Source organism: Carlito syrichta, unplaced genomic scaffold, assembly GCF_000164805.1.
Source record: "Carlito syrichta isolate Samal-C Ts95f unplaced genomic scaffold, Tarsius_syrichta-2.0.1 Scaffold301940, whole genome shotgun sequence".
Taxonomy (NCBI): Eukaryota; Metazoa; Chordata; class Mammalia; order Primates; family Tarsiidae; genus Carlito; species Carlito syrichta.
In genome coordinates, this window is record NW_007246036.1 from 340,199 (window position 1) to 356,116 (window position 15,918).

General features: G+C 33.6%; 1 protein-coding gene across 1 annotated transcript in view; it reads left to right on the plus strand.

The window, feature by feature from the left end:
• The window catches only part of LOC103258038 (ZW10 interactor), a gene marked incomplete at its 3' end in the record, with an annotated part of 108,320 nt that overhangs the window by 75,988 nt on the left and 16,414 nt on the right, over positions 1–15,918 (plus strand). The window contains exon 8 of the mRNA XM_008055744.2: positions 13,330–13,388. Coding sequence (XP_008053935.2) covers positions 13,330–13,388 — 59 coding nt within the window. The remainder of the gene's footprint in view (positions 1–13,329; positions 13,389–15,918) is intronic.

A 15,918-nucleotide genomic window follows, 5' to 3' on the forward strand; every position in this document is an offset into this window, starting at 1 on the left:
TCTCTACAATAAACCAAAAAATCAGCCGGGCGTGGTAGCGCATGCCTGTAATTCCAGCTACTCCGAAGCCTGAGGCGGAAGGATGCTGGAGCCCAGCAAGTGGAGGCTGCGGTAGCCGGGAGCGGCCACTGCACTCCAGTCTGGGCGACAGAGTGAGACTCCAACTCAAAAAAAAAAAAAAAAAAAAACAATTTAAAAATAAGAAAAAGTAAAATAATACTTTGAGACGTTTGGCAATAGGAAGCAAAGAAGATTGATCCCTGAGAGAATGCAATTAAGTGAACCGATATATTCAAGTGCCCAGCCTACTCACTGGAAAAAGAAATAGAGGCTACAGTCCACAAAGTGAGAACTTACACAAAGTCTGGCAGCCTCACTGAGTTGGAGAAGAGTTTAAAGTTCTAGAGACCAAGCAGGCTAAAATTTGTGAGCTAGTATGAATAGCCAGAGGTGTCACAGGAGGAACTCTGAAGATTTGCAGACAGATTGTCTTGTATATTTATGCAGATGATTCAGGAATCTACCAGTGTCTGGTGAAGAACCTCAGAAAAGAATAGCTAAGGTGGCCAGGTTCGGTGGCTCAGCCTGTAGTCCCGCGCTTTGGGAGACCGAGGTGAGTGGATTGCCTGAGCCCGCATCTCTGCAATAAATCAAAAATTAGCCGGCGTGGTTGCGCGCACCTGTAGTTCCAGCTACTTGGAAGACTGAGACGGAAGGATCACCGTTGCCCAGCAGGTCGAGGCTGCGATGGCCGGGGGCGGCCACTGCACTCCAGTCTGGGTAACAGAATGAGACTCCAACTCAAAAAAAAAAAAAGAAAAGAAAAAGAAAAAGAATGGTAGAGCAATCTTGATGTTTCCAAGATGCCAGAATTTTTGCATATTAACCAGTCATAGTGTAAAGACCTCCTAGTACATTGGAAAAACTGGACTGTGGGAAGAATTGTGTCACCCAAACAGATATATGCTTAAGCCTTAATATCTGGACCTCTGAATGTGTCCTTATTTGGTAATAGGGTATTTGTAAATGTACTGAAGATATGTTAGATGAGGTCATACTTGAGTTGGTGGGTCCTTAATTCAATATGACTTACAAGAAGAGACACAGTTACAGATACAACCGAAGAAAATGCCAGGTGAAGACAAAGACACACAGAGAGAAGACAGCCACGTGAAGTTGGAGGAAGAGATTAGAATTAGGCAGCTGCAAGTCAAAGAATGACAAAAATAGCAATCAGCAGAAGTCAGGAAAGTCTGATCCATATAACACATAATTTTTTATTTCTAGTCATTAGAACTGTAAAAGAATAAATATCTGTTGTTTTAAGCCACCTGGTTTGTGGTAGTTTATTATGACAGCCCTATGAAACTTATACACTAATAGTGTTCCCAGGAATGGGAGTAAATTAGCCATAGATTAAAGACTGTTCAAGACCCACACTAATCAAGTTAAATGTTAAAAATAAAGATTGAAAAGGATCAGACTAATTACATGCAACTTAATTGCATCTTGGAACAGAGGCAAAAAGCAAATCAAAATAATACATAAATTCACAAACAAAATTCAAATCATTCTGTCAAACATTTCTAGACATAAAAGAGCAAGGAAATATGACTCAAAATCAGAAGAAAGATCAACAGAAACTAGAAAAGATGCAGCTGTTAAAATTAAAAGATAACAAAAAATATTTTTATAAATTTTCTTGAAAAGCTCAAGAAAGTCGAGGAAAGGGTAAGTATAATGAGAGAGAACTGCAAGATATAAAGCAACCCAATTCAAACTGCTATAAATAAAAAAAACCTGCATGAATGTAAATGCATCAAAACATGAATATATACAACTATATTGTATTTGTAATATTTAATAAAAATAAAAAACAAACAAATATATACAACTATAAAAACAAACATAAATATATACAGCTATAAAAACAAACAATATATACAACTATTTTGTAATATTTAATAAAAATAAAAATAATTGGATGGAGTTGAAAGCATTTTCTACATTGAAAATAAAGAAATTTGATCAGGGAACTTGAGGATATAATATTAGAAACAATCCAATATAAAACAGAGATAGAAAAATTGCTAAATAAAAATCAACAGAGCATTAATGAGATGTAGGAAAATAGCAAGTGGACTAATATCTGTGTGGTTTGGGTCCCAGGAAAGGAGTGACGGTGAGGGTACAGAAAGCACACTTTGAAGAAATAATGCCCATGGTTTTATGCAATTTATTAAAACTATAAACACTAGAGTCCAAAATGCCCAATAAACTCATGACAAAGGAAACAGAGAGAATGTTATGCCAAAGTATATTACCATCAAGTTATTGAAACCATTGATAATGAAAAAAATAAAAATAAAACCTAAAAATATACATTATATATAGAGAAACAAAAGTAAGAATGACATCAAATTTGTCAAAATCACTGCAGCAACAAGATAACAAATTTATATATCTTAAACAGTAAAAGAAAAAAGTTCATCTACATTTCTATATCCTGGGAATACATATTTTTCCCAAAAATAAAAACTTAAAATATCACTACAGTTATAATGACTTTTATCCAAAAGGTGGAAAGTAACAAACGCTGACTGGAATGTGAAAAAAGAGAACTGTCACACATTGTTGGAGGGAACATAAATTAGTGCAGCCATAATGAAAAACAGTGTGGAGTTTCCTCAAAAAACTAAAAATAGAGCTATGATATGATCCAGCAATTCCACTCCTAGATATGCATCCCAAAGAAAGGAAACCAGTATATCGAAGCTATACCAGCACATTCATGTTTATTGCAGCATTATTCTCAGTAGCCAAAATACGGAATCCTCCTAAATGCCAATCAATAAATGAACAGATAAAGAAATGTGGCATGTATACACATTGGAATGTTATTCAGCCACAAAAAAAAAGGCAGAAAGACCTGTGATTCACAGCAACATGGGTGGAGCTGAGATCATTGTGTTAAGTGAAATTAACCAAGCATAGAAAGAGAAATATCACATGTGTTCATTCATATGTAGGAAATGAAAAAAGTGGATATCAAGAAGACAGTGTATAGACTGGTAATTACTAGAGGCTGAGAAGAATAGGGGATAGTTAGGATAAAGAGAGATTGATTAATTGGCACAAATAATACACTTCACTAGAAGAAATAAGTCTTTATATGTGAGTAGAGTGACTATAGTTAACAATAATCAATTGTATATTTAAAATATGTAGAAGAGAATAATTTGAATGTGGCTAGCATGAGGAAAAGACAAACATTTAAGGCAATGTTATACCAATTGCCTCCATTTGGTTATATAAATGTATCAACAATTTACTTGTCCTGTTAAAATATGTACAGTTATTATGTACCAATAGAAAAAATTGATAATTGATAAAACAAATTGATCCAACATCAGAAATAATGTAGAAGATTTTAAACACTGTTGAGCAAGATAATGATACTGGCATTTACAGAAAATTCTAACCACCAATAACATTACATAGTTTCCTAAGTGTAGACCAAAAATGTAATGTAAAGGCCCATATTAAAAAATCTTAGTGCATTGAAATAACTAAAACCATACTAGGAATATTCTCTGACTCCAGTGGAATTAAATTAAAAACCAGTAACTGAATGATAACCAGAAAAATCCTCAAATGTTAGAAAAATACAGCAATACAATTTAAATAAACTAAGATAAACAATTCATAGTGTGATTAAGAAAATATTTTAAATCGAAATAATAAAAAAACAGCTAATGAAACCCAAATTGTGATGAAGAAAAAAATAGTAAGCATAATATCACAAAACAATGTGATAGCAGAAAAATAATAGGAAAAAATAAAATTAAGAGATGATTATTTGAAAATACCAGTGAAATTAATAGATCTATAGGCACTCTGATAATAAAAATAAGATGACATAAGCTACTGATATTAGATCCTAAAGATAATGCAATGACAGTAATATAATATTGTGGACAAGTTTATGCCAACAAACTTAAAAGGTTAAATGAATCGAACAATTCCTTGAAGTTCACATTTTTTTTTTTTGTTGTTGTGAAGTTGTGGAGTACAGTTAAGGATTAGGTATACAATTGCATTTCATTCAGGCATCCTGTTGATATGGGGTGTTCCCGTTCCCAGACAGATATTTGCTACTGTTAATCCCATCTCCCTCCCCCCACCATAGTTTCCCAGTACGGTCAGTCATTTTCGTATAGTATTGCATTGGATGTTTAAGGTCCAACCTGAATAACCCTTTATCTATTGGTACTGTTATTTGTAAAACTAATTATATAAAAACTCAAAAACTAAATGGGTTCACTATAATTTCTATATACTAATTTTGCATAAACTCACTTAGAATACAAAGGCAACCAGATGAACTTCTAACTTATTTTATGAGGCTAGATTAACCTGATTCCAAAACCTGGTGAAAATATTAGAAGAAACTAAAACTATAATGTCACTCATGAACTTAGACAAAAAAATATTAACAGTAATTTTAGCAAATGTAAATTGTTATATAGCAAAATACAAAGGGTGCCAAAAAATGTATGCTTATTTTAAGAAAGGAAAAAACTGTATAAAATTGTAGACAGATACAAGTCACATCTGACTTCTGCAATTACGAGAGGTGTTCAAAGTAGTTACCATCAGTGTCCAGCCACTTCTGATTATTATGAACTAAAAGTAATAATACATAGATAACATGTCTTAAAATGTGTATACATTTTTGGCAACCTTAGTATAAAATATGTTATTTAAACAAACACTTCATCAAAGATGATATATGAATTGGAAGTATTTAGGTGAAAACATGCATCGCAACTTTAGTCATTAGAGAGTATCTGGTAAAACCACAATGAGCCTACATACACACCAGCGATTACATACCCAACAGAGCCTACATACCCATGAGAATGACTAAAATTAAAAAGATTGACTATACAAAATATTAGCAGGAATGTTTAGCAACTGGAACTTTCATACATTGCTTTTGGGAATGCAAAAATATAATTTCGCAGATTTTTTAATAGGGGCAAATGTACAGAAACTCCTTATCTTCATTCTCCCCTCTCAAGAAAAAATCCTGATGTGCATGCATATTCATCAGCTTCATTCATAATAAGCCCAAACTTGAAATAATCAAATATTTATGAAATGATAATTCTACTCAGCAATTAAAATAAAATATACTGGCACAACAAAATAGATGTATCTCAAAAGTATCATGCTGAGTGAAGGATTCCAGATATAAAGCACTAAATACAGTTTGATTCAATTTATGTAAATTCTAGAAAGGGCAAAACCTTAGAAAGTAGGAGACAGAGGGTGGAGGTAGAAGACTGATTGAAAAGGATGGTGGAACACCTTAGGATGACAAAAATTTCGACACCACACAATCATATGCATTAGTAAGAGCTCATTCAATTATATGCTTAAAACTGGTGAATTTTATTGCAAGTTAATACCATTCCAAAAAGTTGACAGAAAATCTTTGAACTGTATTTTCACTTCTGTATACATCATGGTGTAGAAATAAGAAAGCTAGCTGGGATCATATCCTTGAGCAAACCTTGACATCATATATTACAAAACGATTCGTATCCAGCTCCTTTGTTTATATAATATATTGTCTGATTTAAAGAACTTGTATTGTTAACCCTTATGCAGGGTGTGCAAAACACCATATGCAGAATGTGCAAAACACGTCATATCTAAAAGTAAACTTTTCTTTATGTCATAATCATGTAGAAATAAATCAAGTGTTTGAGTTATGCTGTTCCTTAAATATAGCAGGAAATGTTTAGCAACTGGGACTTTCATACATTGCTTTTGGGAATGCACAAATATAATTTTATCTGTGTGATTTGGGTCCCAGGAAAGGGGTGATGGTGAGGGTACAGAAAACATACTTGAAGAAATAATGGCCATGGTTTTATGCAATTTTATTTTTATTTTTATTTATTTATTTATTTATTTTTTGAGTCTCACTCTGTCTCCCAGACTGGAGTGCGGCGGCCGCTCCCGGCCACCGCAGCCTCAGCCTGCTGGGCTCCGGCGATCCTTCCGCCTCAGCCTTCCGAGAAGCCAGAATTACAGGCATGCGCTACCACACCCGGCTGATTTTTTGATTTATTGTAGAGATGAGGTCTCTCTGCCCAGGCGGGTCTCGAACCCTCGGGCTCAGGCAATTCACTCACCTCAGCCTCCCAAAGGCGCGGGATTACAGGCTGAGCCACCGAGCCCGGCTTTTATTTTTATTTTGTTTGGTCTTTTACGGCAAATGCTTAGACTTGTGATTTGAATGTTTTTATTATTTCGATTTAAAATATTTTCTTAATCGCAGTATGAGTTGTTTATCTCACTTTGGGAAAGAAAAAGAGCAGATGACATGTAAAGCAGTACACTGTAAGATTTTATTTCAAAATAGAGACTGATACTATAAGTTTACAATAATTTGTCTCTTGTTTAATCATAGTTATGTGATTGTTTAAGAACTGACAAATGAAGAGTACTAGGACTAGCCAGTACTGTAAACAAATTTCTTTAAAAATCATAGGAAAAGCAAAAGGTTAATGTATAAATAAGAAGAAAAAATAGCACAAAATATCAATTTTGTGTAAAAGTGTGTAAAAGCCATCAAGTAGTAAGTGTCCTTGAACACTTACCATATTGTGCTTTCATGATTAATGACAAGATATTAAAAAAAAAACAAAAAACAACCTAAAACGTGCTTTTCAGACTGGAAAAACAAAGAGCTGTTAACCTTACACAGACCGGATCTCATAAAGCTATTTTTAAGTGCTGTAATATAGAGGGGTCTAGGTGGCTCAGCCTGTAATCCGAGCACTTTGGGAGGCCAAGGCTAGTGGATTGCCTGAGCCTGAGAGTTCAAGACCAGTCTGGGCAACTTGGTGAGACCTCTTCTGTACAATAAAAATAAAAAATTAGCCGGTCGTGGTAGCATGCGCCTGTAGTTCTGCATACTTGGAAGGCTACTTGGAGCCCAGCAGGTCGACACTGGGGTGGCTATGAGTGTGCCACTGCACTCCAACCTGGGTAACAGTGTTCTAGTATAGCTGGAACTACAGGACAGAAAACATAATATTGAAGTTCTGATTACTAAGATAGAATGATTACTAGCTGGTAAAAATTGATGTATTTAAGAAGAAAAGGAGTAAGATTTGGAGCACTCTGGAAAATATATCAACCAGGTAAACTAAAAAAATAAATAATTTAGGCACCACTTTTGAAAATAAACTGATCCTTTAAATCTTAAGACAACATTTTCAACCTTGTTTGTTACTTGAGGCAACAAAACCAACTACTAAAAATCTGATTTCCGCCTTTTTTTTTTTTTTTTTTGAAAGCAGGATTTATTGAGAGAACAGGAAAACTCCCACGGTGTGAGGGGACCTGAAGGGATTGCCCTGCTTTTTTCATCTTAATTCTGTCCTATTTCTTTCACATCATGGGTAAAACAAACAACGGAAAAATACAGTTTTTTTTACGATGAGGAAGAAAATACAAATTTAAAAAATACTCTCAAAACAAACAGCAACAAAAAGACACAACAATCTGAGTTTACCTAAGTGTTCCAAATAAATTAAAGATGTAGGAGTGGAAGTAGGCTTTTTGGGAAAAATTATCTAACAGGACTTTCATTGCTCAGTTACTGATTATTTTGATTTGTAGAAGCTTTCATAATTATTGGCAGTGTTGCTACATGGTGGTGAGTTTTTGGAAGTAAATATGCTTTTTAGTGCTCAAACTTATTTTTAGTTTACATATAATGGTGCAGCTAAAGAAAATATTCCATGTCAATAATCATTAGGATTATTAATAAGATGAGAAACATTTATAATGTCAATTACTGTAATATAATTTCATGATTAATGCTAGATTGCCTGAAAAATCACTGAACATAAAACAGAAGGCACAGGGAAAGTTATTTATTTATTTATTTATTTATTTATTTATTTATTTATTTATATTTTGTGTGGCAGGTACTAACTACATGATTACTTGTCTTTTGAATTGAAGCTCTTTAGACAGAGTTGCACTTCCTAGAAAATAAAGAATTATGTTAAAAATCTATAAGTAGGCATAAATCTGCCAAACAAATCAGTTATTCCTTCACCAATTTCTCTCTACCTATTTTCTGACAAGACTGTCCATTTTCCATAGAAAACTAATACTACAGCCGGGCTCGGTTGCTCAGCCCGTAATCTCGCACCTTTGGGAGGCTGAAGTGAGTGGATTGCCTGAGCCCACAGGTTTGAGAACCACCTGGGCAATGAGATCTCATCTCTACAATAAATCAAAAAATCAGTCAGGCATGGTAGCGCATTCCTGTCATTCTGCTACTGGGAAGGCTGAGCCGGAGCCCAGCAGGTCGAGGCTGCGGTGGCCAGGAGCGGCCACTGCACTCCAGTCTGGGCGACAGAGTGAGACTCCAACTCAAAAGAAAAAGAAAAAGAAAACTAGTACTACTACTTTGAGTGATATTCAAAACTAGCTCAAATCGGGAAATGTTCTATCACCTTTATGTGAGCTTGGTGTATTAGTTTTCTAGGGCTGATATAATAAAGTACTCTAAATTGAAAGACAGAAAAAAACAGAAATTTATTTTTTTTACAGTCCTGAAGGTACTTGAAGTCTGAAATGAAGATGTCAGTGGGGTGATACTCCCTCTGAAACCTGGAGGGGAAACTCTTCCTCACCTCCTTCTGGCCTCTGGTGACTTGCTAGAGATCCTGCAATTCTTAGCTTGTAGCTTCAGCACTTCAGTTTCTGTTTCCTTTGTCAAGTGGTATTTTCCCCTCTCATACTTGTCTCTGTGTTTCTTTCCTTCTCAAACCACCAGTCATATTGCATTAGGGACACCCAACTTCACCATGATATCAGTTTAATTTAGATAATGACATCTGCATTTGGACCCTATTTCCAAATGAGATTATTTTATGAGGTACCGGGGTTTAGAATATCAGTATATTATTATTATTTTTATTTTTATTTTTGGAAAAGGACACAATTCAACCCATAATAGTCAGACTTCTATGGTCATTTGTGGCATCTTTACGGACATCTTTTACAACACTCAAAATGCATATGGTTATGTGAGTGTAGTACCTAGACTGGGAAATATTCTGAAATCTAAATAAGACATCTTTTTAATTATCTTTTATTGATGTTATCTTGTCTCTATATATACTATCATAAATGTAATAGTGTATATAAAGTGTTTAGCAAGGTGCCTTACACACAGTAAGCATCTAATAAATAATCCAACCAGTGCTATCATTATTTCACTCTAATTTGTTCTTCATTCTCTAACTTTAAACACCCAAATCTTCCTACTGTAATGACTCAACCTGAGTTTGCCTTCTATTGTTAGGAATTACACAATAAAGTACAGGAGATAAGAGTAGGTGAAACTAGAATTTAGAGATAAGTACTGTCTTGCAACATAATTAGTAAAAATAAGTCTTGGCTTTTTTCTTTTTGAGAAACTTGCCCATGGCAGGTCTTTCTGCGATGAATCTTCCTTTTTCATTCTCCTCTTCTCACTAATAAACTCTATTTTCAAATAAAAAAAAAAAAGTCTCATGGATTGGTTGTCTTTTAAAGACATCACTTTTCCTTGGAATATTATATATCTCCTGGCTGGTATAGTCTTAGAGCACACTAAGAAAGATACATATATTTTCTGATAGACATAAGTATAAAATCCTTCAAGAAGTTATTTGAAAACATCAATTAATTCAAAGGGAGGAATTAAAATAAAGGCATTGACAGATTAGATTTTAACTAACCCCTAAAATATGAGAAGAGAAGTGAAGTAGTTAGGTTTTCAAATAAAATGGCAACGGCATGGAATTTTGTTGTGCAGTTAGAGAGTAATTAATGAACACATGGGGTCCTCATATGAAGCAAATAAACGGCAGAGTATATGGATGTGCTACTGCTAAAGAAAATAGAGTCATGTTGCAGTGATGTCAAACACTAAACAGAGTTTTTGTTGAAGGTTTCAAAGCCTAGCTAATGTGATCTGATTTTAGAAAGATAATTTACAGGGAGAATTGATTTTTGGCAAGAGGACAATATTTGCAGAACTGTTGTAATAATGCAGCAATGAGATAAGTAGGGTCAAAACCACAATAATACCAATGAGAATGAAAACAAAACTTTAGAATTTAGAGCTATTTCCTAGGCAATGTCAATAGAACTCAACTTTAAGTGCATTGGAACCATAATTTAATTTGATTATTATTGACATCATCAGTCTGGTCTTTGGCAAATATTGAATAATCCATACGTTCCTTGGGAATTTCCAGTAAAATTTAACATACTAGTGGTTCTGAGAATTCCTGCAAGGGAAAAAACAAAAAACAAAAAACGAGGTAAATTGTTTTTGTCAGCCAGGCTCGGTGGCTCAGCCTGTAATCCCGCGCTTTGGGAGGCTGAGGTGAGTGGATTGCCTGAGCCCGCGGGTTCGAGACCCACCTGGGCAACGTGGTGAGACCTCATCTCTACAATAATTCAAAAATTAGCCGGGCGTGGTAGCGCGCCTGTAGTTCCAGTTACTTGAAAGGCTGAGACGGAAGAATCGCCAGAGCCCAGCAGGTCGAGGCTGCGGTGGCCGGGAGTGGCCATTGCACTCCAGTCTGGGTGACAGAGTGAAACTCTAACTCAAAAAAAAAAAAAAAAAAAAATTGTTTTTGTCTAAGATTTTCTAAAATTAGTTTGATAATGGAGCCGTTTTCATGTAAACCTTGCTATGTAAAAATGTTTCATGTAAAAATATTTGCTGGATGTTGATAAATGACATAAAATTTCCATATAGCTATAAATAATAAGTAGTGTTGCAACTCTAGCATGGGCCTATTTTGAGCTGAAGACAAGAAAGAAAATTGTTGATGCAATTCTATTTTATTAGCTTCAGGATATGTAGAATTAAACCTAAATGTGGCTACGTAAAACAATAACACTAAATAAATATTTTCGTTATAGATCTCATTTCAACTTTAGAAAATGACAAAAATAATTTGCATTCTTACTCTTGAGTATAGTTGTCACCTTAAAGAATCAAAATTTATTGCTTGATCGCATATATGAAGAACACAAAATCATATAATTAACAGACCTCAGGACTGTTGTTAATGCAGCAACTTCTAGTTCATCTAGATTTAATATGGTGTTAAACTAATTTTCCCAAATTACTAAGGTTAACAGAATTTATCATTTTGACTAGAAAGAGATCTTCTCCCATGAAAACCTTTTGAAATTAGAAGACTCATTTAAATATATCTACTCTAGTATTGATTTTGTTAAACTAGGGGTTGTATTTCATTGTTGGCATCACACTTAATTACCAAGTTAAGGTTGAAATTGCAAAAGCAATTGCATTTGAGAGTCATATTAGGAAAATGAGAACTAGTGATAGTCCTTATATTGCAAACGTTAAAATTTGTATTTTCAAAAATATCTTCTAGTGTCTAGGTACTACTCTTGGCTAGTTATTTTTACTATTCTGTACTATTTACAACCTCAGATCATAAGTTTTGCACAAAAGTGTAGGTGTGAACATTTCTCAAATTCTTATAGTGTTAGGAAATAACTATTTATAGATCAACACAGATAAAATAAGGCAAACTTTTTATATAAGTTATCCTTGAACAGGCAAATCTTGCTTGTTCACCTGCTAAGATTCCTATCATAGGGTCATATAATATTTATTACTTCTCTGAAATTATCTATAAATTCTGCAGCTTGTAATTATTAAGAATTGAAATCTGTCTATTCCACATATTCGTAACCAGTAGTTAATTCATGTTCAACAGTAGAAAAAAATTGTTTTGGGATATTATAAATAGAACAAATATATCAGTGTACAGAATATGCCTAATAGCTATCTCTCTATATTTGTAGGTAGAAATTTTTTTTTCCAGCTATGCTTTTGCTTTTTTCCCCTTCCTTCTCTCTTTTCCTTTATTCATCCTTTCCTCCTTCCTTCTAATTTTTTCTTTTTAACGCATTACTATTTTTGTGAGAGCATAACAAAACACTAATTTTTATATTCTTTCCAGAAGGCAAAATGTTAATATGAATCTAGAATTTCAAAACTTCAGAAATTTTGATGTAGTGATTCTGATTTGAAAATGTGAATCCAAAATTTCAAAAGCTTATAAGTTATTAAGCAGTGATTCTGTTTCTAAAAATGCACTTGTATCAATTTCTTAGGGCTGTTATAACAAAATTCCGCAGATTGGGTGGCTTCAAAACTAGAAATGTAGGTTTTGTTTTGTTTTTTTGAGTTGGAGTCTCACTCAGTCGCCCATTCTGGAGTGCGGTGGCCGGGAGCCTCGACCTGCTGGGCTACGGCGATCCTTCCGCCTCAACCTTCCAAGTAGCCGGAATTACAGGCATGTGCTACTACGCCCGGTTGATTTTTTGATTTATTGTAGAGATGAGGTCTCTCTGCCCAGGTGGGTCTCAAACCCGCGGGCTCAGGCAATCCACTCACCTCAGCTTCCCAAAGGCACAGGATTACAGGCTGAGCCACCCAGCCCAGCGAAATTTAGTTTTTAATGCTTCTTTATGCTAGTACAAAATCAAAATATCAGAAGTTTTGATTTGTTCTTTGATAAATGAATTTTGAGGGACATAATTTGTCCATAATCAGATAAAAATAATCATTTGCATTATTTAAAGTAGAAAGTAGAGAATGAACTAAATGTCTAAAAATATACGATAGTTATAAAAATTGCTATATCCATATATATTTAAAATTAGACATTAAAATAAGATTCACAAACTATTTTAGTGACATTTACAATATGTTGTTAAATAAAAATAGCCACTTAAAAATATATATTCAATGTTTCTATCTTTGTATAATATAAACAAATAAATAAATGTCAACAAATATATTTAAAATTATTATTTCTAGTTGAGATATTTATGAACATGTGTTTTCTCTTTATATATTTTCTTTTTTAAACACTGTGCAAATGGAAATTTAAAGAGGCTTTGAAATATACTTTTCCTTTCATTGAACTTATGTTTCAAATTGATGACAACTTCCAAAAAGTTTCTGTATGCTCAAATATAAAAATTTTTGTAAAGAAACTATATTTCAGACAATTTCATAAAATGTTTACTCCTTCTAAATTGAACTCAGTCATTTTGTTAAGGTAGAAATAAAGACAAATCTATAGGAAAAAATACATCAGCTGACACCTCTAGGCAAAATTAAAACTATTAAATGCCAAGACTAGGTTTTGAAGTTGTAATCATTGTTTATGTTGCCTTCATCTTCAGGCCTCACCTCTTTCAAGCACAAGGTGAAAGGACCAGAGAACTGTTTGGTCAGCTAAAAAGTAAGATTTTTCTTACCATCTAGTAGTTAGAAAATATTTTGATCTCAAATTGGTCACGAGAAAGTAGAAAAAGAAGAGAAATGTGAGACAGGGATAAGGCAGAACTCGGTCAACACTTCTTAGTTGTTGGTAAAAGTGGTTTAAGAATAAATCAGTCTCCCCAAAATGTATTCTGCTGTTATGAGTTTATAAGAGTAAGGGAGGGTTAGGCCAGAGGCTTGCAAATGCTTTTTATATAAGAGTGTCAGAACTATCTTAATCATTTAAACTATAAGTAGAGAATTATTAATTTTTATGTTAAAATTGCTTATGCTTTAGTTGTGGTCACAGGTGAAGAGAAGGGTAGCGCTTACAGCAATAAACTTGCCTTTAATTTTTAGACTCTCTTTTATTGTACTAGTGTGTCTTGCTATTGATCCTGAAGTAATAATAAAAGTAATGATTTCCAGATCACATGATACTTTATGAGTCAGAAATATACACAGTGGACATAAAGTCTGAAAAACCTAGATTATAGATTATAATCTATAAACATAGTTTATATTCTTTTACTTTTTTATGAAGCGAAGATTTTTCTGGGCAATAATTTGTATATTCATCCTTTTATTCCTGAATTGATGGACACATTTAGTGATAGTCTTATAAAAATAAAAGGACCTCATGAACAATGGGAAGAAAAATCAATACATTGCATCAATGGCACAGGAACTTAAAATCAAAACTCTCTATTGAAAGATATAAAATTCTATAAATGCTTTAGAAATTTCTCTTAGTATAGTACTGCCTGATATTGCTATTGATTTTCTAAAATAGAGCTTTAGAGACCCAAGTTGCTTGAAGTACACTTCTCCAATTTTCCTAAGCTCATGAAAGATTTCTTCTTGTGTTCTTTAAACTAAAACCTAGAATTATAGCGTGTTGACCTCCTATTCCATACTTATAGCCCTCTTGTGAAGGGAGCCTGACTTTCCTTGGCAAAAGCAAGAAGCAGGGACAACTTAAGCAATAATCTCCAGTGTTCGTTATGCTTCTGCTTCTTTGACTATTCACACAGGTCAACAATTAAGTAATTTCCTTTTTTTTTCAGACTAGCTTCCCTTTCATATAACAAAATGGACAAGAAGAATAACTGGGCTAACAAGAACCCACAAAACTGCTTATTTTCTTTACGGTGTAAGCAATACACGCTTATTACAGCCAAGAATTTCTCAAGAAAACAGGCTCAGAACAAATTTTATAATTTATAAGTTGTGTTCATTTCCTTGTACTGCATTCCTTCTCACAATTTCTCCCTAAAGTCCTATCCAAACCATCGATAAAAGATGAGATTACTATTTTACCTATAATAAGCCAATAATTAGTTTAGTTAGTTGCTTTAATATTTATATTTCACTCTAAGAGCAAATGAGGACAAAGTATACTTAATCTGGAAAAGCCCTGCTCCTACTTTGTATTTAGCTTATTTCGGTCTTAAGGTCACAGTATATAATGTAATTTGACTTTTTAAAAATTAATCAATATTTTTTATTTTGGTATTGTGGGGTACAGTTAAGGGTTAGGTACACAAATATGTTTAGTTCAGGCACCCTTGTTGATAAGGGGTGTCTCCCCATCCCCAGACAGATATTTACTACCGTTAATCCCACCTCCCTTTCCCCCCCAATAGTTTCCCACCACTGTCAATCTTTTTCTTGTAGTATGTAATTTGATTTTATCTGCCAATAACCAATGAAACTTTTTCCTTTTAAATGCTAACTTGAATAACTCAACTAAACACTTAAAATGTGCCCAAATATTCATATCTACCTGTTCTCTTACTTTTTCTAAAGTTTTTTAACCAAATAAAATTTTAATGAATAATACTGTATGACTATGGACGCGTTTCATTCTTTATTTCTATTATTTTATTTCTAATAATTAAAGGATTTTATTTATGCACCTAAAGTCCCATCAAAACTATCCTCAGGCAAAACTGAAATTCAAGGAAATAATGACTTTTGAAAACATTCATCACTTTGCCATTTTGTGTGTCTGTGTCTCTACCTTATTTTTTTGGAGTCAAATTCTAAAAATATTTTCTTCCTACAGAAGTCTTACTGTTAAAAAGCACCATTAACATCCCTTATTTTTCTCTGAAATAATACTCCCTCACCTAAATTAATATGCATTCCTTTCTTCCTGTCACATGTTTGCTCAGAGTATATTACTGTCATGTCAGTTTTGTTTTCTCTTTTCCAAAGTTTAGCTAGTTTAGAGTTGATTTATTCAAATGGAGTTCAAAGGCTAAGGTAATGGTGACTACATTAACATTTTTCTTCCATCAACTATATCTACAATTTTACTTGGACAGCTTAAGAGACTTTTAATTCGAAAATTGAACACTTGAATAATAAAAATTGAAACCATGAACTTGTAACGACATGGCAGGCTTGATTACCATGGGTATCATTTCCATCCTTAACATAGAAAATAGTGGATAAAATATAATACTTCAACTTGTAAAATACATTTTTAAAATTTTAGAACAGTT